Source organism: Zophobas morio, unplaced genomic scaffold (genome assembly GCF_036711695.1).
Source record: "Zophobas morio isolate AGI-343-1 ecotype UQ-CSIRO unplaced genomic scaffold, CSIRO_AGI_Zmor_V1 ptg000076l, whole genome shotgun sequence".
NCBI lineage: Eukaryota > Metazoa > Arthropoda > Insecta > Coleoptera > Tenebrionidae > Zophobas > Zophobas morio.
In genome coordinates, this window is record NW_026972181.1 from 3248863 (window position 1) to 3275354 (window position 26492).

General features: G+C 35.6%; 2 protein-coding genes across 2 annotated transcripts in view; one reads left to right on the plus strand and one right to left on the minus strand.

Moving 5' to 3' along the window:
* Positions 1–18464, minus strand: part of LOC135143863 (uncharacterized) — a 418109-nt gene extending 399645 nt beyond the window's left edge. The window contains exon 1 of the mRNA XM_064075798.1: positions 18274–18464. Coding sequence (XP_063931868.1) covers positions 18274–18399 — 126 coding nt within the window. The 5' untranslated portion in view covers positions 18400–18464. The remainder of the gene's footprint in view (positions 1–18273) is intronic.
* Positions 18465–23225: 4761 nt separating this feature from the next.
* LOC135143846 (uncharacterized) lies at positions 23226–24672 on the plus strand. Its single transcript, XM_064075786.1, has 4 exons — positions 23226–23307; positions 23357–23574; positions 23803–24055; positions 24125–24672. Exons 1-4 carry the CDS (start codon positions 23226–23228, stop codon positions 24670–24672), a joined length of 1101 nt encoding a protein of 366 aa, XP_063931856.1.
* Positions 24673–26492: the final 1820 nt, after the last annotated feature.

Here is a 26492-nt window from a genome sequence, read left to right on the forward strand (position 1 = left end):
AAAACACTGCTCTACAGGAACACTAGACGGCCGAATGTTGGTGCGCCATCTTTTGTTCGCCGGGCCTTTGGCCTGCTTATCGTTTAAAAAAAGTGCAATGTGCCCGTTTCCGTTGCACGTGTTGATGCAGAATTCCGAGATTTGAAACGAAACCCCTTTTTATTACTTTGCATCCCGATTCTCGAGTTCTGTTATTCACATTTTTCAGTTGACTATAGATATTAGTCCGAGTAAGTTAAGCATGGATAAGAGAAAACGTAAAGGAGGTGCCGAACGTCTTCGCGAAAAAAAAAAACAAAAACTGTTGCAAAGTGAAGCCGAAAAATGTTCTAAATTAGATTCGTTTTTCAAAAATCAGTTAAAGTGCAACAGTGAAGTTGTGCCTGTGCCTTCGACTTCTAAGGACAGTCACAGTGGTAGTGAATGTGAAGAACTCGAAGAAACCGTAGTTACAGCGCCGATCTTAGATCATATAATAAATAGATACCAACACACCGTGTACTTTCCTTAGGAGAACCTGTGACGACATCCTCCTATCACACATCTCTCTTGTACATAGACTATTTGAATTTTGCGGGCCTAAATCTTAGGAAGTATGTCTGAACTAACTTCGTACGAAAGATGTTGACAGCTTGACTTTATAAATAATTCACAGTAGATAACGAAAGGAATGGTAAATTATTGGGCAGCAATTGTGATCCTTTATGATTACATCACTTAAAATATGACCTTTGGTCTAAATTCTAAAATTGTTTTTCGTAACAAGAACTTGAAAGAGAGGTTAGAAGAAACATCTGTCCAAAGCGATGTGTTGCGCTGGTGCGGTACAAGGATGGAAGTGAAATAAACATATACAGATGAAATGCATATTGTCACAGTCACATAAATATGTAACCTAGTTACGATGGGATTGCCAAACACCCTGCTCGCGATATGATTCCGTCGAGGCCATGCAGTGTCGACACATACCGACAGTAAAGATAGTTGCTGACACTGCAAGGGCTTCGTGGGGTTGACGAGAGCGGGTGGACGGCAGTTGGGTTGTGACAAGAAAAAGAAAAAGAACCTGTGACATGTTTCTCCCAGCAAAACAGTAAGTAGTTTTATTGTATTGGAATCATTAATAGAAAATAACGTAAACTCACGAACTGGACTTTTTTACCCCGCTCTACCAACCCCTTAGAACACCTCAGTCGTGACATATAGTGGAGGCGCCGAAATTTAACTATACGGCTACATATGACTGATAAATTCGGTCAACGTACAAACTGAAATCATCATAGAGCGAGAATACAATTCTACAACCTAACCGTTGATCAGGAAAAACAAATTAGAGACCTAATAGATGAATATAAGGACGTTTTTGCAAACGATTTAAATGAAATATAAAGTATATAAAGTTTCACCAAAAGAACGCCAAATAATTGGTGATCAAATTGAAGAAATGCTTGAGCAGGGCATCATCAGACCATCTCAATCCCCGTATTCTTCACCAATTGTTCTCGTAAAAAAGAAAGGGGACGATCAAAAAATGCGATTTTGTGTAGATTATAGAAAACTTAATAAAATCACGAAAAAGTCAAGCTACCCATTGAGTAATATCGATGAGATCATGACATACTTTGGTGACTCCAAATTTTACAGTACGCTTGATCTCTTTAGCGGATTTTGGCAAGTCGGAATTGAAGAAAACTCAAAAGAATACACAGCTTTCATAACGCCCGGTTTCGGTCTTTTTGAGTTTAACAAGCTACCATTCGGTCTATACAATGCAACGTCAACGTTTCAAGACCTGACAGATAGAGTTTTCCGCGGTTTAAAATGGTCGTCTGTACTTGTATATATCGATGACGTTTATAATTTATTGATGATGATAATTTATTCTAAAACATTTGAAGAACATATAGAAAAATTGCGAGAAGTTTTCGAGCGTTTAAGAGCGGCTAACCTTACTCTGAAAACAAAAAAGTGCACGTTCGCATCCACACAAGTAAAGGTCTTAGGGCACATTGTTAGTAGCGATGTTATTCGACCTGATCCTGAAAAACTCGCTGCTATTAAAAATTTTCCGCAGCCGAAATCCATCAAACAGCTTCAGAGTTTTCTGGGACTTGCAAATTATTATCGAAAATTTATAGGTAATTTCTCCAAAATAGCTAGCCCTCTGCACAAGCTTTTAAAACATAACTCAAAATTCAAGTGGGAAACAGATCAGGAAAGGGCATTCAATAGCCTCAAAACGGAACTTTGCGGATCCCCGGTGTTAACACATTTTAACCCGAAAATCGGCTGCGAATTACGAGCGGACGCGTCAAAAGAGGGATTAGGCGTAATTTTGTTACAAGAAAGCGGGGGCCAAATGCACCCAATAGCATATGCGAGCAGAACACTTACCAGTGCGGAAAAAAACTACTCGATAACGGAATTAGAAACGCTGGCTGTTCTTTACGGTTTAACGCACTTCCGACATTTTGTCTACGGGCGTCCCATTATTGTGAAATCAGACCACCACGCTCTGTGCTATCTAAAAAATTCCAACCAGTCAACGAGTAGACTAACGCGGTGGGCTATCAAATTAGAAGAATTTGACTATGAGGTAGTTTATAAAAACAGTAAGGCACACGCGGATGCGGATTGTCTCTCACGGAACCCGGTGTCTCAGGCGCCCAAAGACGAAGTAGATCTTTTTGACATACCTACTTTCCTCTTGGTAACCCAAGATCTTGTTCTTGAGCAACGCAAAGATTCCGATGTGAAGCATCTAATTCAAATACTTCAAGATCCTGAGAATACTCCATCAACCACTTCTTTAAGAAAAAAATCAAAAAATTTTAAACTGGTGAACGGTATTCTGTATAAAAAAAACGCGACCGCAATTAACAACGATGATCTGGTAGTTATCCCAAAACATCTCGTACACGAAATTCTTTTAGCACACCATTCAGAACCGTTAGCAGGGCACTTGGGAATTGCCAAGACGTATCACAAGATAAAAAGCCGCTACTACTGGGATAGAATGCAGTCGGACATAGAAAAATTTGTAAAAGGATGTCCAGATTGTCAGGCACGTAAGGGAACACAAAATCAAAAACCACCCGGGTTACTACATCCGATTCCGGTGGCGACTCCTTTTGAGAAGGTAGGGGTGGATATTCTTGGACCTTTTCGCAGGAGCCGAAACGGTAAAACGGTTATTATTGTAGCGACAGATTATGCGACACGATGGGCGGAAATTAACAAACGCCAAAGCAGGCTCAGCAGCAAAGTTTATGTTGCAGAATATAATAAGGAGACACGGGGCTCCTCGAGACATTTTGAGGGGACCGCGGGACAAATTTTCAATCAGCTTATAGGCGAATTGTTGAGGATAATGGGAACAAATCGTCAATTTATCACGGCATATCACCCTAGCTGTAATGGACTGACAGAGAGATTTAATAAAACATTGGCCGACATGTTAGCGATGTATGCAAACACTAACCAAACCGATTGGGACGAGTTTCTCCCACACGTGACCTTCGCATATAACACCTCTCGTCAAGATACGACTAAATTATCACCTTTCATGTTAGTTTACGGTCGCGAACCTGTACTTCCGTCCGAAACTAGTCTAAGAAAGAATATTGAAAATGTAGATATAATAAATATTAAGGAAAAAGCGTTAGCGGTTAGGAACATGGCGGTGAATAATATTCGATCAAAACAAAACATCGATAAAAAGCGCTACGACGAAAAGCATCGCCACGTAGAATTTCGGGTAGGAGACAAAGTTAAAATATAAAGCAACGTAAAAATTTCGAAACATTGTTCGATATAATTTTAGAAAAGCTGATTTTCCGGGGTTATATGATGCTTTGATGAAAATGGAGTGGTCCGACATACTAGAGATACATGATGTGAATGATATCTGCGCATATTTTTATGACAAGATATATGAGATGTTCGAGATATATGTCCCGAAGACGAAGGTGGTAACAACTCATTTTCCCCTCTGGTATTCGTCAACTACTATCAAAATGATTAAGAAGAAGGACGGTATATGGAAATCGTATAAGATGTCTCACATATTATCATGTAAAGAAGCAGCGCGAAAACTGGAGGAACAAATCAAGATAGAAACCAAGAAGGATTTTCGTAATTTTCAAAGGTCCGCTGAAGCTAACATGAAATCTGATCCTGCCAGATTTTAGTTATACGTTGCAACAAAGAAAGGTAGAACACGTATACCAGGGAGAATGATTTATAAAGGGCAACCGATATCTACACCTAGAGATATTGTCAATTCATTTGCGGATTGTTTTAGTAGTGTATTCGAGCCAGCAAGCTTCGTAGAGAGTAGGGATGGTATATCTGGTTGTGGTAATTCCCGTGAAAATACAATAGCAGACATCGGAGAAGACGACGAATTTGAGAATCAAGGTTGTTCTGTAAGTGTTCTTCATACATTTTGTGTAACGGATGGTAATATTTTACAAGCAGCGAAGAAGCTTAAGTCAAATTTAACGAGTGGTGATGACAGCATCCCAGCATTCATAGTGCGTGATTGTATAAGTGTTCTGTTGTTACCTTTAAGTCATTTATATAATTCTATAATTTCATGCGCTGTGTATCCTGAAGTTTGGAAAGTAGCAAAGGTTATTCCTTTGTTCAAATCTGGCTCTAAAGAAGATGTGGATAAATATAGACCAGTTGCAATCATTTCAAATTTCGCAAAGGTTTTTCAGAGTATTCTTGTCAAGTATATGTATAGTCACGTTAAACAGATGATAGTAAGCCAACAACATGGATTTATGCCAGGTAGATCCACAACCACTAATTTATGTAATTTTTCGCAAGATATGTCAAACTTATTGGATCAACAGTTACAAGTAGATGTGGTTTATACGGATATGTCAGAGGCGTTTGACAAAGTCAACCATGCGTTATTGATAAATAAATTCATTGAGGTAGGTTTGTGTGACAAGTTGATCCAATTATTTCAATTAATCCTTGTGGGTCAGAAACAGTATGTCATGTATTGTAAATCTTATATGTATGAGTGCAGTAGTGGGGTGTGCCAAGGTTCGAATTTAGGACCATTGTTGTTTACTACCTTCATAAACGGGTTAATAGCATTATTAAAGAAGCACTGTAAACTTTATACGTATGCAGATGATATAAAATTTTTAAAACCTATTCGGAATGTGACTGACTGTGAAGCATTGCAAAATATCGGGAGCATCTTTTATGAGTGGTGTAATGATAATAATAGATTGGAAGTGAATGGTAGTAAATGCAAAGTTATGACATATAGCCGAAAAATACATAATATATTATATAACTATAAGATACATAATCAGGAACTAGAGAGGTGTATTGTTTATAAAGATTTAGGGGTGGTAATGGATCCGTCACTGTCGTTTGTACATCATATAGAGTATGTTTGTAATAAAGCAATGCGAATGTTGGGGTTCATAATAAGAAATACAAAAGATTTTACAAATGTGGACTGTATTTTAATGTTATATTATGCTTATGTCAGATCAACACTTGAATACTGCTCCATAGTCTGGAGCCCACATTATATTTAGCACATAACTCTTTTAGAAAAAGTACAGAGAAAATTTTGCAAATTTGTATTTTATCGTAAACACGGTGTATATCCTGTTCAAGGATTTTCACATCACGTTTAACAATCGAATTCCAACTTAGTCCTCTTAGTAGTAGACGTGATTTATCCTCTGTACTATTTCTATTTAAGATTCTTCATAATGAAATTTGTGACAGTTCTTTACTTAGAGAAATACATTTCAATGTTCCTCGCCTCGAAGCTAGAAACTCAAGGACTTTTGTACTGGATCTAGCTGGAACAAATCAACACAACAATTTCCCAGTTTATAGAATGTGTCGTTTATATAATAGCATTCAGTATTTTGTCGATATTTTTGCCGTTTCACGAAGTGTTTTTGGTACTAAAGCAAAATTATCACTGTCTGGTAACTTGTAATATGGTTTAAGTTATTTGTTAGTCATAATTTATTGTAATTATGTGTAATTCATTTGTTATTTTAGTAAGTAATTTAATGTAATTTATTGTATTAGGATTTTTTGTTTGTTTTTTTCTTTTCGTTGTTTTTCCTATGTGGGCTATGCCCGTTGGATAAATCAATTAAATCAAATCAAATCAAACCAAATCAAATAAACCTGCTGAGATCTAAGGATAAAAATATTAAAGGTCTCTGGTTATCTAACTCAGTAGTAAAATTAAGAACTGAACTAATTAAAAAAAAGGCTTGTCTTAGAAAGAGTTATAGATGTTATTAAAGTAATTAGAAAATGAGCCCTTAGTTACAGAAGTAAACGCAATGAAGCGCCATTTTGGCGCAAAGCCAAAATGGCGCTTGGCGAAATTGGCGTTTTTCCAACTCTGTTTACAAGGTGGCTCAGTGCCTTCGTATCGAGGGTGGTTCATGGGGGTTTTGCCCCATTCGATTTTTAATGTGTTTTTTCTATATTTCGGCTCTACTAGGGTGGGGGATGCCGTGGTTAAAATATTTGCATATATTTCGCAGTCACCCTGTATAATATAAAAAATATTTAAAATATTTCTTGTTCGTACTGTGGTTAGCACCCTGTTATTTATGCCAAAGGTAGGCAACCAAATCCACAGTTTTATTCGCACAAATTCCAATAACTAAATGATCCACGGAGCAAGAAGTCCCACGTTTAGGAGTATGTTTATAATGGGATGCAGGGCGCGAAGTGCCCGTGTGTCCATTAAAAAGTCGACATTACCCCTCCACGCGTTGGTGACTATAAAAATTAGGTTATGCTAACAACGGCTGCAATTTTTGTATATTTATATCTATTTTTCTTGGTGCGAGTTCATTCGCGCCAAAATGGCTTGCGCCAAAGTGTCCCTGCGCTAAGTTGGCTTTGCGTCAAAATGTCTCGCGCCAAGTCGGCCGCGCTGAATTGTCCTAGACCGGAATTTAAACCATCGAAACTTTATAGAACTGGTGCTCTTACTGGCTAAGTACGATATCATACTTTTAAAGAACATTTGGATGAGGTAATTGGCAAAAGTAAGTTAGCTAGAGAAAAATCGTTGATTAGACAATCAACAAGTAAACGAGGACGAGGAAATTTGTTAACTTTATTATCTAATAATACAGTTAACCTCATAATACAAACAACTGGTTGTTATATAAAGAAAATTATATCTAACGAAATCAGACAGGCCGAAGTGTTTGTTGTTGAAATTAACATAACCCAAGATATATCCGTAAGAGATCAGTTATCAATTATTGTCAGATATGTAGTAAGCGATCAAATAAAGGAATGTTTATTAGTCAAGTCTACCACTTCCTCAACGGGTCGAGGTTTATTGGAATTATTAAAAAATGAATTAATATCAATTAACATAAAAGTCGAAAATTGTGTGGGAAGTTTCAACATGAGAGGTGAATATAATGGTTTTGCTGCATTGTTATCAGAAATTTCACAAGAGCAAGTTCATGTGGGGTGCTATAGTCATGTTTTAAATCTTGTTCTATGTGACACAACAAAATGATCAGTAGCTTATGCCCCTTTTTTTAATCTACTCAAATCTACGGCAGTGTTTTTCAAAAAATCGTACAAAAGAATGGACTTTTGGGGTGAAAATGAGTTTACTGATCATCATTCGAAGAAAAAAAAAATTACAAACAATTGGGAAAATTAGATGGTGGGTCAAATACAACGCGACGACCAAAATTTTTGGAGAATATAAAGCATTTTCGAGTGCTTTATATGTTGAAGTGATCATTTCTGTGTTAAAAATCGAGGAAAATGTAGAATTTGTTGCCGACGTCAGGGCAAAGGCGAGAAATCTAAAACAATCGCTGTTGAAATATGAAACAATTTTATTGGCGCAAATTTTCCTTAATATATTTAACATCACCGAGCCCCTGTCGAAGTATCTTCAGACTCAAGATATTGACATATTAAAAAGTTATCAACTGGTATCATCAGCTTTAGCTCAATTACGTGCGATACAAAGAGATATAAATAATATCAAATTATTAGCAGATGGCTTTGTTAAATGGACAAATGAAGAATTTGCTAACAAAAATTTTGAAATTGAAGTGGAAGACACACTACCTATTAGAAGAATTAAACGTGTTAAAAAAATGCCTGGAGAATTAGCTGAAGACAACCCCATTCACGATGCGTTTTCAAAATTTACTGTGGAAGTATACAATCAGTGACGGCTCGTCAGGGACGGCAGGGTCGGCCAGGCCGTACCAAATAATTTGAGAAATAAGGTGTTAATTTTATTAGGGTTTTAATTCCAAATAATTGAAACACTGAAAAAAAAATCAAAAAAAATCGAAATTTAAAAAAAATGTTGATTTTACGATTTTTTTTAACCTTACGTATTAAATACACGTCCTACTCGTGGCTTTTTAAAATGATGTAGATACAAACTAACTAACTGTTTTAGTTTTGAGTGGGACCACCGAAGCCAGCAGGTTGTTGTATATTAATACTTTCATTACTGCGTGTACAACCCTAGTTCATAGAAAATTCTTAGGATTTGGTTATCCCATGTAATCCCTTCCGGATTTCGTTCTTTTACAGGTATACTTACGCCTACCATTACAACCGTTTTGTACAGTAAATGAATAGGGCTTGATTATAAGCTACTGCGCGTGTGCGGATTTCGTACAAATTTTGACCTTGAAAAATGCAGCAATTTCGCCATTTCGCGGGTCGTGTTTGAGGTTTTGCATTATTAATCTGGAAATTTCTCTACAAGGTGCCGTTCACATAATATGTATGTGTCCTTAGTAATGTGGTTGATAGAGCAAAATTTCCTATCGCTGCGTTTACAACTCTTATCTGAAATATCGCAAATTTTGCACACTTCACACTTTAAGATGTGTTCACTATTAAAGTAAGTAGCTGTTAGACACCAGATTACTCATGTTTTGTTTCCGAAATGTTAACATGGCTTCGGAAACCGATGAAACTGGATATTTTAGTTAATTTTGTACTTTGCGATACTGCTGTCGCTCCGGTAGTTTGCAAAAACATAATGTTTTGTTGCACCGTTCTGTTTTACAGCACTCATTACTACCGTCTTCAACAAATAATTTATAATATTCACAATACTGCACCCACACATTGTAGAATTTGTACAGTTGTCAATCTTGTCAAGGTCAATTTTTGTAGGAAAATAAGGCGTGGTTTACGACGCATGCGCCTCAAAAATTTGCCTTATAATCAAACCCGATTTGCAGTTCATTTTAGTGGCTATTTTTGAAAAAGTTGCACGTATATTTAAAAACCGCATTTTTTGATAGTGAATAAGTTTGTGTGATCACTGATCAGTGTTTTTTCTGCGTAAGTATAAAGAATAGTGTATGTTAAAATAAAACATGTTCATTCAAAGACATTATTACAGTAGAATGGCCAGTAAAAGAATGGGCAACATCTGAAGAACAAAAACACATTGGCCGAATTTATGACGGCCCATCCCGAGCTAAGGGAAAATTCTCCTCTGGCTTTACGTTCAAAAGTGCGCAAAATTTGTGACAAACTTTGACCGAAAATCTAAACCAACTAAATGGAGGGAAGAAAGATTGGAAGTCCTAGCGTAAGGTTAGTAACTATCCTATAAAAGTAATAATAATAATAATATAATACATTTTGTAATGCCAATATTTAAATTTTCTATTTTAATGTGGTTATTTAAATTAATCCAAAATTAATTTCATATAGACTTGGCAAGATCAATGCTCTAGAGCAAAAAAAAAGAAATGCGAAATACACAAATCTATGACAAAAACCGGGGGTGGCGAAGATGGTGCAGAAATTTTAACCCCATTTGAAGAAACGGTTGTAAATTTAATTGGGGAAGTACCAATTAATGGGCATCCACGTACTCAAGAAACAGAAGTTTATTTCTCGGACGACGACAAAGACGACGTTGTGATGTCTGTTGCCAGTGTTATGGCTGAAACATCGTTCAACTATGTTGCGGTTGCTTCTCCAGGAGGGTCACCGTCAATATCGGAAAAACCGGAAGACTGCTTACCGCCATCAGCATTCAAAGACACCCCTCTAAGGCCGGGGACATATCTGGCGGAACTTCAGCTACGTAATTTAGCTCGCAGAATTTCAGCTTCGACCACCCCTCGACAAATCTATGCGGAAATTTCGCGAGGTGTCAGTATCAGCTCTACGAAGCTTTAGAAAATAACAAAAAAAGAAGAAAATATGGAGTACATCCATTGCATTTAGAACGCCAAAGCATTGGCCAGTTCAATTGCCAATATGAAGAAAGAAGACGCCGTCCAGAGAATTTTTTAAGTTAAATCAATTGCAGCGAAAGCACTTTTTACGCACTGTTATGCACACAAAATTAATTTGGTGCTGCAAAATTCTTGTAAAAATATTAAAGAATGTAGATTTTTTTCTCAAACGTATCAGGATTTACAGCTTTTTTTACAAAGTCAACCAAACGCACTAATCTCCTAGATAAAATTTGCAAAAAGGGATTACCTGGTAACTCAGAAACTCGCTGGAATTTTAAATCTCGCACTGTAAAAACTTTATTTGATAACCGAACCACTTTGATTAAAGTGTTTTTGATTTTATAATTGCGAATGTAGACCACTGGGATGATATTTCGATCAGGGAGTCTAATGGTTTAAAAAATATGTTAACTGACTTTGAATTTGTGTTTTTGCTTCATACTTTCAATTTAATTTTTCTTATACCGATACAGTTTTTTCTATAGTTTAAAATAAATTATCCGACATAACATACTGTAACGACAGATTTCTTTTACTTCTGTCCACTTTTAAAAGAATTCGAAATGAAGATCATTATTTTTCAAAGATATATTCTGATGTTAAAGAGACTGCTACTTTAAGATTGCTGATATAGCTCCTCCATCTGCGAAACAGCGTAAAACTGATTTAAGGAATGACAATGACATTTTATGAACGAAAAAACGTCTACTAATTAGAGTTATCCTCATGTTTGGCCGACCCACGTTTTTTTTTGGCACAAGCCGTCACTGTATACAATATAATAATGGATAGGATCATTGAAAGCATGACAGCAAGAATTGAAAAAAAAAAACTTTACATAGATCGTCATTTACTATCTCCAAATTACTTTAGTGAAATTAAAAGTGGTAATTTTCATTCAGACTCTTTGCAAAATTTAGCTGAAAAATTAAGAAAATTTAATCGAGATGTTTCAAAAGAAAAACTACGAGCTGAATTGATTAGTTTTGCAAATAATTCGAATTTTTTAAAACAAACAAAAGTAGACGATGAGGGTCAGGATGAAGGTGAAGAAGACCGAGAAAATGTTGTTACCACGTGTAAAACCTGCAACAATTACTCTTTTTGCTGTTTTAAGGTAATATAGACTAAGATGTTTGGTTAATTCAGTTCCAATTATATTCTTGTTTTTAGGTACTAATAAAATATAATTTGTACTCAAAGGCGTATAGTCACTTAACGCTGGCCTACAAGTATTTGCTCATACTTCCCTCAACTCAAGTGGCGTTTTTTCAATGTTAAAATTTGTCAAAAATAGAGTACGAAACTCGTTGAGCGATCAAAATCTTGAACCGTTTATGTTAATGTCTGTTGAAAGTAACTTGCTTAAGGGTGAGCTAAAGCAAATTTTTCCTTGGGAGGCAATAAAATTCAGTCATGACCAGTGCTTTGACGTGCCACTGTATTTAAAGAACCGGTCGCCTTAGCACCCAGCTGGATACACCAGCACTCACTGCACAATAATAAAACCGATCAAAATTAAGTAAAATTAAGTAGCATGGCGTCCAGTTCTGTTTTCGTCAGTTCAGCTGATTTAAACGCGAATAAATGTGATTATTGCAATGTTACAGTAAGAAATAGTATAATGTGTAAGAAATGCAAGTTGGTCTACCATCCATCGTGTTTCAACAGAGCCCTAGGTGCAAAGAATCCGGTTTGTCAGCATAAAAAAGATGTGCCTTATGAAAACGACAGTTTAATGGAAATTTCCCGAAGTGAGTTTATGGCATTGGTTAGTGAATTTGTGAAAGTGGAAACAAAGTCGTTGATGGTGCAAATTCAACGACTCCGAGAGAAGATAAGTGAGTTAACCTCAAAAATGTACACCTCATTCGGCACTTACAGCCTTCGTTAGAAGTACCCATTCAGCCAATTTTAGATGAAAAACCTGTAACCTACATCAATAAGAAGGCAAATTTGTCTGGAAAAAGTCCTGATACACAATCATCAGGTGACACTGAGGAAGTGAAAACAAACACCACCAATGTGATCGAGGATGCAAATCCCTCCAGCAAAGTTCATCCGTGGGAACAAGCGAAGCGACGCTGAAATCCCAAAAAGAATCTTGTAATTGGTATCTTGGAGATATCAGCGAAAATCGACGGGAACTCGGAAAGTAATTTTAGTGCAAGTAAGAGAGTATCAAAAACGAACATCCATGTGACCAGAGTAAACCCAAAGGTCACTGTTGAAACAGTTAAAAGTTATGTTCAAATGAAAATGGACCGACAGCAGGATGTGAATGGAGATTTTGAATGTGACATATTGCAACTTAACTCAAAATATCCTGAAAGTTATGGCTCTTTCAAAGTTACAGTCAACTCCAACTTACTATCCAAAGTAATGGATCCGACATTCTGGCCCTTTGGTGTGGCAGTGCGAAGATATTATGAACCATCAACCAAGAAAATGACCAAGAAAACAGAAAATTTTCATCACAAGGAGGGGTTGAGAACAAAAACAGTTTACTCATATATTACCAGAATGTACGTGGCTTACGCACTAAATTGAATGATCTTTATTCTAGCATCTTGTGTGAAAACTATGATATTATAATCTTAACTGAACCCTGGCTTGTGGAATCTATCAGTAGTTCTGAATTTATTGATGGTAGATACACAGTTTATAGGCATGACAGATCTAGTGTTTGTGATAAAACAAGAGGAGGCGGCATTTTAATAGCGGTTCGTAATGACATACCTTCTGCTAGTGTTTCTACCAGTAATAATCAAAATGAAGAAATGTTTGTTTCGTTATCTGAACGGTTTATTATTGGTACTATGTATATACCTCCTAATGTAATAACTTGTACATGGGTCATATTGACTCTGTTGCGTTTTTAAGAACAAACTATCCTGATACGGGGATCTCTGTAACTGGAGATTTCAATCTACCTCATATTAGTTGGCAACAGAATGACGCTTGTAATTACTTACTTGCTCACCATGTGAATTCAATCAATGAGCAGACTATATGTGATAACTTTGCATATCTAGGCTTGTGTCAATATAATAATGTAGTTAATTGTAACAATAGGATTTTAGACCTGTCTTTTTGTCATAGTGATTTACTTGTTAAGCGCTGTTCACCACTTTTAAGAGAGGATGAAAATCATTCAGCGTTACTTTTATCGGTCAATTAAATTAACATCTGCAATCAATTTAGTCACATAAACAAAAGCTATTATGACTTTAAGAATGCATCTTACTATGATATCAATAAGTTTTTGAGCTCTGTGGAATGGACCAGCCTATTTCATGACAAGGATTGTTTAAATCTTAAAATTTAAACAATAATTTCTTAAATTTAAACTTCCGCTTTACGTCACCAATAAGGAGGTCAGGATCAACGACAAGAATGTAGAACGCTGAAACATGGAATTGCAGGCACCAGAACTACGAAACGCTGACCGCCGCACAAGCGCCATCGTCAGCGTTAAGAAGGCAGCGGTAATGAAACAAAAGAACATGCAAGAAACTGGGTCGCAATACAATTTCAAATCTCTCATTACCTTTAGTTCAGAACCACTCATACGCTGTAAATAATTAGATTTGTATAAATAAGTTAGGTTGTTTTGAATAAAATTAGTATTAAGCTTTATTGGCTTTTTACTCACTCCCACAATTCGACCCCAGAATTGTTCAAGGATGTTGAAGAAAGTGTTGAAAAATTCTATTCTATTATTTACCATGCTATTGATACATGTCACGTTTAAAACAATTTCTTGTAATAATTCTTTCCCGCATTGGGTAGATAAAAATACTAAACTGCTAATCAAACGCAAAAAGGAAGCTCACAAAATATATAAAATGTCTAGGTTAGAAGCGAATTATGATAACTTCAGTACGTTAAGATCGTTATGTAGGGAATCTTTAAGTAACTGTAAACAAAACTATATTTGTAGTGTCGAGGAAAGCATTATTTGTAAGAGCGAAACTTTTTGGTCATACGTAAAATCAGTCTAATAATAGCGGTTTACCAAAAAAAATGTTTTTAAATAACATCTCTTGTGATGAAGATAAAGATATCGCTAATCTATTCGCCTCACATTTTGAAAAGGCTTATTCAGCGATAGTATCTGAAAGTTTTCCAGCATCTAATGACGTCAGCTCTAATTCTCTTGGTTTAAATAAAATTGAAATTGCAATTGAACTTGTTTATGCCAAGCTAGTTGGTCTAGATAATAACTATAAGCCTGGTCCTGGTTTGCATCCCTCAAATATTTCTAAAAATGTGTGCAGAACAACTTGCATTACCTCTTCAAATGTTATTTCAGAAATCATTAGTTCAATCAAGATTTCCTACAGCATGGAAAAAGTCTCATGTCATTCCCATTTTCAAGAATGGCAAGCGCGAGGACATAGCCAACTATCGTCCTGTTTCAATTCTATCCTACATACCTAAAATCTTCGATTCTATTGTGGCGGACATAATCACGTTTTCAGTAAAGACAAAAATTATCGATGAACAACATGGTTTCTACAAAGGGCGATCAACCGCATCAAATTTGTTTGTATTTACAGAATATTTGAACAATAATATTGAGCAAGGTCTTGAAGTTGACTGTGTCTTCACAGACATGTCGAAAGCGTTTGACAAGGTCTGCATCAATCTTTTGATCTCAAAGCTCGACAAACTGGGATTTGGAAATTCTGTTCTGAGTTGGATGCATTCCTATCTAACGCATCGCACACAACATGTTGTCATTAATAATGTATATAGATCACATGCTATATATCCAAATTCTGGTGTGCCACAAGGCTCCCACCTGGGTCCGGTTCTTTTTTCAATTTATATTAACGATGTAAAGTCTGTTATATTTAACTCCAAGTTTCTGCTATACGCCGATGACTTGAAGATATATAAAACCATAAGTAGCAATGATGACCAACTTAAATTACAAGAGGATCTTTATCGTCTAGAACGCTGGTGAAAAGTTAACCATCTTGAGCTAAATATCAGTAAGTGCAAAGCCATCAGATTCTCAAAAAAATCAGACTATCAATTACCTAACTATGTCATTTCGGAGGTACACTTAAAATCCGTAAAAACATTTTGTGACTTGGGTGTGACTGTTGATTACTAATTAAACTTTAACACACATGTAAATGCTTTGTTATCCAAAGCGAATAGAACATTGAGTCTTATTAAAAGACGCTCTGCCGAATTTTCCAATCTTCGTACTGTGACTGTATTATATAATGCTTACGTTCGTCCTATATTAGAATATTGTTCTGTGATTTAGTCACCGCATTTCAATGTACATACTGATAGGTTAGAAGCCGTGCAAAGACGGTTTGTTAAGTTTGTTTGTTTTCATTTTAACATTCTTTACCATAGAAACAACTATGACAACCTCTTAAAATATTTGGGTCTAGCACCCTTATATTTAAGACGAGAATTTGTTGACGCCACTTTCGTATAAAGTTTTTACTGGTCTCATTAATTGTAATAATATATTGTCCATGTTTTCTTTACATGTGCCCAGTCGCTGTGTTCGTAATACACGATTTTTAGATGTACCATACCATACAACCAATTATGGGAAAAATTCCTGTACTACCAGATTATCGAGACTAATAAATTCTCTATCACACGTAAATTTCGTAGGTATATCTTCTAATTCTTTCAAGTACAAATGTAAAGCTGTTTTAGGATTATGAAATGTTATTGTATATTGAAATGTTATTCTATATTCATATATATATTTATTATATATTAAGTCATTATATTTAGGTATATGTAAAATGGTCAAGTCCGTTAATAAAGTCTATATATATATGGAATTGTTCAGAGGTCTGTTTGGAAAAATTAATTAGATTAATTAAAATATTACTTTGCAAGTGCCTAATTATGCTTTTGGAGTCAAAGTAATAGCAATTCCTCAAAATTACAAATAACTAATATAAGTACCTATTATATTTATTGTTATCAAAGTACGTCTTTCAGCAGCTAGTCTATTACTGCTGTTCCCATTTAGGAATACATATTTTGAAAACACTATACTATAATGCATTTTCGTTTTTTTTCTTTCTCTCTCTCTTTGTGCGTGTAAGATGTAATCAGGATTTCTAATTGCAAGAGATCTACGTCGTCTCGGATCTACCAATTCCGGAAGTACACAATTTAAATAAACTTTTGTTAGTTTGTCTATCATTTTCATATAAAAGACTTTGTCGTAATATATTTGTCGATTTTGATCGCTTTTGTAGTCTATATGCCAAAAATACAATACTCTCTCTTAGTAATACGTAACTGACCTTGAATTTGAAAGTAATAATTATGTTTTTTATTTAGAATGGTTTTCCCTTTTTTATCTAATGTATAAATAGTTAATAATTTTTCAAATATGGCGTTGTGACTTGCAGATTAAAGGGTGGACACTCCCATAAAACTTTATTGTCGGATTATGAGGGGTTTAAAAGGACGGGCTCTATCGGCTACCTGCTAAACAGCGGCGGGTCTAAAAAACAATAATATTTATATGTACAGAAATTAGGAAATAAAAGCATAATAATAGTAAAACTAATCAAATTATGACTAAACTGCATTTTTTGTCTGTAGTTTTAGTAGGTTTTTGACATAATAATTCCGATAAAAGTTTTTTCGACACTTTTTCGTGACTTTGAAAGTGGAATCTTCGACTTTCGTCCCATTTCAAAATTCAACGAGTTCACTAACTACACTGAAGTAAATTTATGCAAAGATTAAATTTGTCACGGAAAAGATGTCGGAAGTAATAAATTATCCCATCGGTCCAAGAACGTTCGGTGGGTGTTATACCCCGATCCGAGAGAGACCGCAGTAAGAGACAGCAAATGGAACGGATAAAATAAAGCTTCAAACATGATCAGTTTTAAACCAAAATTATGAAGTTTCATAATTCGAGCATTTTTTTTTCTTTTTGAAATATCATAGTAAACACTTCAAAGAATGTCCATGACTTACTTTAATGTGAATTTTATAACTATGGTCGGCACAGTCAGACCTAATATTAGTGTGATTTTGAGCATATTTGCGATTTTATTAAAACGAAACAGGTCATTTTTTCTCCAATGTTATAAGTTCCGGACACTTATAGCATATCAAAGATATTATAAAAAAAAAATTTGGTTCAGATTCCAACTAGTTGTCTAGTATTTGTGAAACAAAACCTACTGTAAATTCACTGAAAACTAAACCGATAACATCACCTTAAGAATTGAAAGTTATAGATGAATGATTTAACAAAATTGTTGACATGAGTCTAAAAAAGTCCAGCAGTGTGAATGAGTGTATAAAATTGTGAATTAGAATGCAGGAAATTCAAACCATACGAGATCCGCTGCTTTGGCAACACTGCCTGGTATTCGAATTGTCCACTATTCTCTATATACACGGCAAAGTATATAACTGGATCTCTGAATGACAATTCAGGATGGATCTCATAATGTACAGTGCTATATTGATAGAAAACTTTTAAATGATTTGAAATGTACGCTATTTGAGAGTGGTTTTGTATGATTATAACACTCAAAATTTGTTTCCCGCAACGAAAAGTCTTGCAGCTTATTTTTAAATGCGTATCTCAAATTGGTCCACTATATCTGGAACCCGAGTTGAACTTTTAGGAGTATATATATATGCATATTCCTATTGTTACAACAGTTCTTTATTCTCTACAACTTTCCTATTTAACGTGTTGTTCTAAAATAATTAACGGAACCAATACTTTTAAATGACTGCTTTTACATGTAAAATCCCAAAAAGGATTCTATTTCTCGTGTATATATTTCTTAAACTCCGTAAAAAAACATTTTGGGTTTTTGTGGTTTATGGTGCTCCGTTGTCACCCCACACAGCTCACAAATTTAAAATTATGTATATAAAATAACTTCTGCTACAATAAGGTTATCAAAAGTATTATACACACATCCACGATTCGCATTACAAATACAACAAAAAAACAACTTACCAAACAAAGAATCCAGGCCGTCTGCCCTTGAAGAACTGTTGCACATGCACACATTAAGTTCAAGAAATCTAGTAAAATTTCAACACAATCGACCGTCCAGAGCACAGTTAATACAATTCCATACATTTTATTGCACTACACATAAATTTACAACATGTGTAACGTAACTAACACGCGTCGAAGAAAACCGCCATTACTCCATTAAATCAACGATCAACACCTGCGGCCTGCGGCACAGACGGCCACAACATAATCCAAACCACATGCGTAGTCGCTATTTGTTGGGTATGCAATCTCTTATTCAAGTAATAAAGAAGCCACAAAATGTCAAACTTCTTTACATTTGTAATATACATACCGTAAATAAGTAAAAACGAGAAAACTCTGCAAACTATCCCAGCAGAATTTTAGAATTTCCTTTCGTCTCCTAATTACAATTGCGGTGTATGTTTGGGTGCCTATATCAAACTGATTACACAGTATAGATATCTCTATCTAGACTGTGCTGATTATCTAAATCAATTTCTGTTACTTTTAATTCATAGTAATGAAAACACATATAAATACATTGAAGACAGACTAACGGAAGAGATTCAAAACGTTGGTCACGCTATTGCAATAACAAAACATTCGAAATGTACGAAAGCAAATGTTTTTAAGTTAACTTGTAAAACGAATTCCCACAGAAACCACAGAGCATCTAAAATGTAAATTGTGAACCACACTTGGCCGGTGATTTTCTTTACAGGGTAGAATTTTTAAATTATTTATTCTTCCAAGAACTGAAGATAAATTCAGAAGTATTACTTATTTCAAAATCGACGCAGATGGCATCTTCTTGTACCATGTTTGGCAGTGCATCAAGTATATATTGTATTCACTGAAACACTGATTAACTACATACTTACTATGTTACCATGTACTTAATCAGTGACTGAAATGAGTCACCCCGTCAAAATAAACAGGTTGACGTGATCATCACGTGAACAGTCGAATTACTCTAGAGACAATTCAACTTCAGCCATTTGGGCAACTGTGTTTTGTGTGCATTCTTGAACGGAGATCTATTTTCTGTGTCTCTTGCAGTTTTCGGTACCGCTACTTGTGCTTGCACACTGTTCTATATTGTAAATTTCTGAGTTATTTAAAGTTTTGAACTTTAATATTTCTTTAGCTACAATCCTTCTAAAATGTCTTTTAGTTTTAAAACAACGTTTGATGTCCATGTTTATCAAAAAGCAAACAATGACTAATCACGGAGCTCATACGAAAACACACATAAAGTAGCTAAAAAGCGCCAACATTAATATCATTGTTTAAGTATGTACCTATATTATTCGTCAACAAGCCGCAGAACAGAATCACTGGTGGATATATTAAAGGCTTATCGGCAACAGAGAAATTGCGTAAAATTTTGCTGCAGCATTCCCATATCGTTCCATACCCGGCAAGAGCAGAATTTAAAAATTGTTTGGCAGATTTATAAATACAGGTTTTCTCGATCGTGGACATCAAAAGGCAATTTCGGTGAAATTGTCATTTATTTTCTTCCTTTATATTTGGATTGCATCACTCTGTTTCTTTTCTAAAAACTGCAATAACGGCTATTTAACAAAGAAGTTTGTTAATAAAGGCGATTAATAATCGATATATTGTGATAACCCAAACCTCCCGCCTCAAAATGACGTTGAACAAAATTTGAAAAAGCCCGCTAAAATTTGAAACTTGGCCTTGGCTGTGATAGTCTACAAAAGTGGGACCCTACGTTGTGTTTTGAAAAATGGCGGGAGGCGTTCGTTCATACAAATTGGTGTACTGCGGAGCGGGAAGAGTGGTGGATTTAGAAAACTTATATATATAAAAAAAAAAACTATGAGAAATAAATCCAATAAGAGCTCAAAGGACCTTGGCCTAGAGCCCCACAAGAGCTTAAAGAATTTATTTCTCAGAGAATAAAAAACCTTTATTCTTGCTCAAACCTGAGAACATATAATAAATATTAGCAACCTCACAAATACAACAACAAACAAAATTAAAAGCCGCGGAATTCTAGGCAAAGTAAATGGATGGCAACGTTTCAGATATTATGGCAGTGTGGCCTCTACAAACAAGATGGGGGCGCACAGCGGGTGCAGGCGACAGCCACACTCCCCGTGAAGGCCCACATAGTCCTACCTCACCACTTCACGCGCGTGGTCTTACGCACCCGCATGCTCTAGGTTTTCCTTCCTATCCCCCGCAAATAAGGTAGCTGAGTAAACTCCGAGTCCGCTAAGGGCGGAAGTCTAGCAAGACCTGTAAACACCCGCACGGAGACGTCGACACCACCGCGTCCACGCCACACGACGCCCGAGTTAACTAGCGCTATCAAAATGATTATTTGGATTTTAAACAAGCATTAAACAAAAACTTAGTTGGCCACACTCCATCAACATTTGTTTAAAAAAAAAAAAGGAATTTAAATGGGATTAAGTTATGCACGTATGATTAACAATTTTGTACAACAAGAAATTTGAAAGAGATTATGTTATTCACATTTTAGCAATGATTTTATTAAATTAAGCTACATTTACGTCGGTGATTTTTACCAAAGAATTAATCTGATAATAAACAAAGAAGCTATGGTTTTTATTAAAATATTTATCTGATATTAAACAAAGAAGTTATAACTGCATTAACATCTCTGGGCAAAGTTAGGTTGTTGACCGAATTAACAAACAAACACCCCCCCCCCACACATCCCTAAACAAAATACACATAACTAAAAACACATACGAAATAAACAAAACAACACATAAAAATACGACACATAAAAATACGCAAAATTCCTTAGGGCAGGACGGAGTACACAAAAAGATAGTTTCAAATTCATCGCCAAATCTTTCGGCCAACAACAAATCCCCGATAATTAATACAAAAACTCACAAAAAACGACCTTGAAATGCCCCGGTCAACACCCCGTACTTTGCACCCTACCACTTTCTCTTTCTATTTTTAACGGTTGGATATTTGAAAAACTACATGAAATTTTCCAGAATTAGAGTTTACAACAAACGCATAATAAATCGAGGAAAAGCCATTCAAATACCTTAGATATTATAATGTCAGTCAAATTAATGTTGCCTAATTAATCGATGTTATTAACACAAGAAAAATCCCACGTCCCCCCAGACTATGATATTATCAATTTGTCTGATTTCTTTCTCAACGTTATTTCTGTTAAAGATTCACTTGTTCAGATTACGTTTGAATTTACCTACTTTACTTACACGTGCTGAAATTATGCAATGCAAAATAATATCTCGAAAATTGCCATCCAACTTTCCGCATAACATCCGCTAGATAAAACTGCCCTAGCTAACGTAATTCCCTGAAAAGCCCTACTAAAACGTATTGAAATAATGTTGAAAAGGTTAGTACGAAAATTAACGGCCATGGCGTCATCCGGAAGCGCCGCCATTTTGTAGCGTCGTCAGGTTGTGTATGCACCACACACGCGAAGCTCACATACGTGGGATCCCCGCGTGTCGCATACCTCGTAACCATAGAGAAGCAACGTCACTTCTTCCACCAACACACACGGAATCACGTGGGAAACATACCTCTCGAATCTTCAAACCAAACACGTGCTCACCAACGAAATAACCTCTCTGTGCTCGAACGGAGCGGAGAATTCCTACGTTCGCTGCCTCGTCAAGGGGGTGGAACTCCGTTAGAATGAATCGCCACTAGAACAGGAAACAAACAACGCACAGACACTTGAAAAAAACAGAGAGAGCACCAACCTGACGTCTTACTCGAAAGAAAGACCAGGTCAGACTGCCTGCGACTCACCCTTCTCAAACACGCCGATTCTGCGCATCTCTCTCTTAGTGGTTTTCGTTTCTTTCCATTTCTACCACTTTTCTTACCAAAAGTGTGGCGAGCGGAAATTTGGTTCGAAACGGCTTACTACAACATATTAACGCACGAAGAACGAGCGACTCAATTTTCGAAATTATTAATCGCCACTTCACAGTCGAGTTAGTTACAACACTTTCCCTACTTGATAGTAATTTTATTAAATTACTGAAAATTCAAAATATGAGTCATGGGACCAAATATACAAGTGTAAGTTTTTATTAATAAACATTAGGCACTAGTTTATTAAATTTGGATGTGTCCAAATCATGATGGATGCTTAAATGGACCGAAGCAGAGAATACTTTGGCCGCAAGTTTGCTATTAAGCCTTTTGGGGAATTTCGGAGAAATATGCAAGTAATACGGATTCAGAATAACTTTCTATCGCTTTCCGGCGCAACATGCAACAAACTCATCAATTCATCATAGGCTTTTTGGTAGAGCACTTTGCTTTTTTCGAAGGTTGAATTATCACAGGGAATGTCACTAATGAAGACCGAACTGAAGAAATCAGCAAAGGCATTGACGATATCTTGTTGATGAACTAACTCCTTATCTCGGAAATGCATGTTACCTGGGATGCTGGTGTTATTTCTCGGAATGGGACTATTTGGCGCGGCCGACTTGGCGCGAGCCATTTTGGCGCAAAGTCAACTTGGCGCAGGGACACTTTGGCGCGCCAGTACGTCGGTATATAATATAAAAACTATTTATTTTTCATAATGTGGTTGGCACCCTGTTATTTATGCTAAGTGTAGGCAACCAAATGCACAGTTTCATTCGCACAAATTCCAATAACTAAATGATCCACGGAGCAAGAAGTTCCACGTTTAGGAGCATGCTTATAATGGGGTGCCGGGCGCGAAGCGCCCGTGTGTCCATTAAAAAGTCGACAATACCCCATCACGTGTTGGAGACTATAAAAATTTGGTTATGCTAACAACGGGTGCAATTCTTGTATAATTATATCTATTTTTCTTGGTGCGAGTTCATTCGCGCCAAGATGGGTTGCGTCAAAGTGTCCCTGCGCTAAGTTGGCTTTGCGCCAAAATGTCTCGCGCCAAGTCGGCCGCGCCGAATTGTCCTAGACCGGAAGATGAAGTGCTCCACATCAATGGAATCCACTTCTCAAGTAATAAACTCCTGTTTAAATTATGGACTGTCACAAAGTGGTCAAGCAGCTCTGCCAAAACCTGCAGCATTAAAGAAAATCATCAGAAGAAAAAGGAAGGAAGTTAATTGTGCTCCACCGGTTCCAACGAACTTAGAAGAAATGGTTATTCCAGATCCATATAAGTACTACGTCAATGCGAAAAATGAAAAGGAATTATTTTTACTCGGTGATAGCGGACCCGTTGCCGATAGAATTTTGATCTTTGGACGACAAAAAAATTCAAAGGTAAAGTAAATATTTATTTTAGTAAGTTTTCATTATAACCAAGAATAAATTTCAAATGACATTTTTATGTACTTTTCCAAAAAAAATTCTAGTTGAATTTTTAAAGTCACAATAAAATATAAGGGTGAAGTATTCTTGACTTTTCATTATATTTATGTGAATAATTAAACATTTTTACTGAATTATTTATTAGTATTTATACATTATAAAGTTTTTTTTTTGTTATAGATCTTAGAAGAATCGGATCATTGGTTTGTCGATGGTACATTTAGATCAACTCCGTCTCTATTTTACCAAGTCTACATAATAATGGCAAAGAAATTTGATGCTGTTCATTCCATAATTTATGGGTTACTTCCGGGCAAAAGTACTTCAGTGTATGAATCGTTCATAAATATGCTGAAAGAATTATTTCCAAAGCCATTAAATCGAAAGAGAATCTCATGCTACTTTGAGTTGGCTGCGATTAATGCTTTCAAAGGTTGCTTTCCGTCAACGCAAATTTTGGGGTGTTTTTTCATCTAACTAAAAATTTGAAAAAAAATCTCAGACGAGGGACTTCTCCGGCGGTACAACAATAAAGCCGATTTTGCACTAAATGCAAGGATGATTACGTCTTTGGCTTTTGTGCTATTTGAAGACATTGATGGAGCCATAGAAACCTTAAGCGAACAAATACCCCAGGAATTACAGCCAATTTTAAATTGGTTCGAAGATTTTTACGTTGAACGACCGAATAGACGTAGTGTTTCAAGACGAAACCCAATGTTTCCTCCAAAAACATGGAACCTCTACCATAGGGTGCTAAATAGAATTGACAGAACAAATAATCATGCCGAAGCTGCACACCGACGATTGCAAAATGAACTGTCGATGGATCACCCCACTTTGTGGAAATTCCTAGACACTTTAAAAATTATTCAGAAAGGAAGAGACATATTTTATGAACAACTGGTTGCTGGAAAAAGTCCTCCAGCTAAACTTAAAAAGTATCAGGACGCCGACAGAAGAATATTTAAAATTGTGGAAAGTTACCACCAAGAAAATATTCTTGAATATTTGAGAGGATTATCTCATAATTACGAGATGAACCCATAATAATTAATGTTTAAAATTATTATTTTTTTATTTAATATATGAAATCTTGTAACACATATAACACTCTGCGCTATTTGGCCAAAATCATGTAAACCTTGTATATATAACAATACATACATTAAGAAAATATCCTGCTGTTACTTTTTGTTATAAACACTCAAAAATAATTGCAAAAAAAATCTAAACTACTTGTTATTAGCAGTTGTACGAGCTTTTAAAATATAAAAGTACAATGTTCTTATTAAAAAGTTTATACTGTCTGTTCCAAAAGGAGTCCAAGGCCGTAGCTGTCTTAATTTTTCCAAAACATTATTGTGTGGTACGTCCGTAAATCGATTTAAATTGCTATGATCAGAATTGCATTTTTTTTATCCTTTATTTGTTTTTGTTTATGACCAGAGTTGGGGACAGATACTTTTAAAATTATTTAGATACAGATATAGATATATGGAAAATAAAATTATCTACATTCAGATTGTTTCATTGTTTCGAAATGTATCTAGATAATAGATACAAAAAAAACATACTTTTTAAAACTTTGGCCAAAATAAAACTACTGACAACAAGTTTTTACTTATTTTGAAATAAATTTTTATCGGTGTAAGAAGTTGTCTTCCGCTGCTAAACACTTGCTGTAAAGGTGCAGAAGAAGGAACTATTTTGTTAAATTTAAAAGATTAGCATTTTACAGCAGTATTGAGTCACATTCTATTACAAAATTAATTTGTACTAATTAAAAAAAATAATCATTATGTAGTAATACGCAATAATTTTTTTTAGAAAATACACTGACCGGAAAAAAACCAGCCACCCTGAAAAATTTCTCAAAACCAAACTTTAAAAATTATTAATTTAGTTAGTGATCGTTATTTTATTAAAGAACCATTGACACATGATGTATATATAAATTACCAAAAAAAAAGAAGACAAATAAAGGCAAAATTTTATTTAATTTAATAAAATAACAGAAACAGAGTGACAGTTTGAGAACCATCTGTAAGAGTTAACGGCATTTTTTTCGTGTGAAAACGGTTATTAACTGCCAAACTTACAATCAAATGATGAAAAACACTGTTTACAACAACAACCTCCTTCATTGTTTTAATTAAGAAAATATCGTACTTGGTCTTGTGGTGACCGAATTTAAATCAAAATTTTCGCGCTGAAATTAATTAACAGCGGCGCGAAATCACATTTGAATAATTTGAATTTGAAAAAAAAATTCAATCACGAAAAGGGAATCGTTAAACATAGGCAACCGAATAGACATGGCTGGGTTAATGCATGATCATTGGGTTAGATGGCAGAACGTAGCGCTAGGGTGATTTCAGTTAGAGGGTTGGTAGAGGGAAGCTGCATAGGGTAGAATGTGTCATTATTATGAATGTGGCTGTGTGTGTGTAACCACGTGGTAAGAACTAGGTTTAAATTAGTTGGTTTGGTAGTTAATGAAACGGGAGGAAGCCTTTGTTTAACGACAATCAAACGTATTTTTCATAATGATACAGTTGTCCCCAACCCGCGCGGTTAATTCTTGCGCCCTTTTAATCAGAGAAATGCGGACTTCCGGTTGAACGCGAACACGTGCTGTAGATTTTGTTTCATTGTTTGTAAATTCACCAATCAAGCTAGTTTTTCTTAATACTCAGCTAGAGCAAACACAATTTAACAATCAGGATTATTTAAATCAACCATTTGCTAGAAGATTTCATTAAATTCACTTAGTCAGGAAAAACGCCTTATGTTTAATTACGAATAGGTCTCTGGATGCATATACGTAAGTGTTACATTATAACACTTCTAAATTCTTCACACAAGAT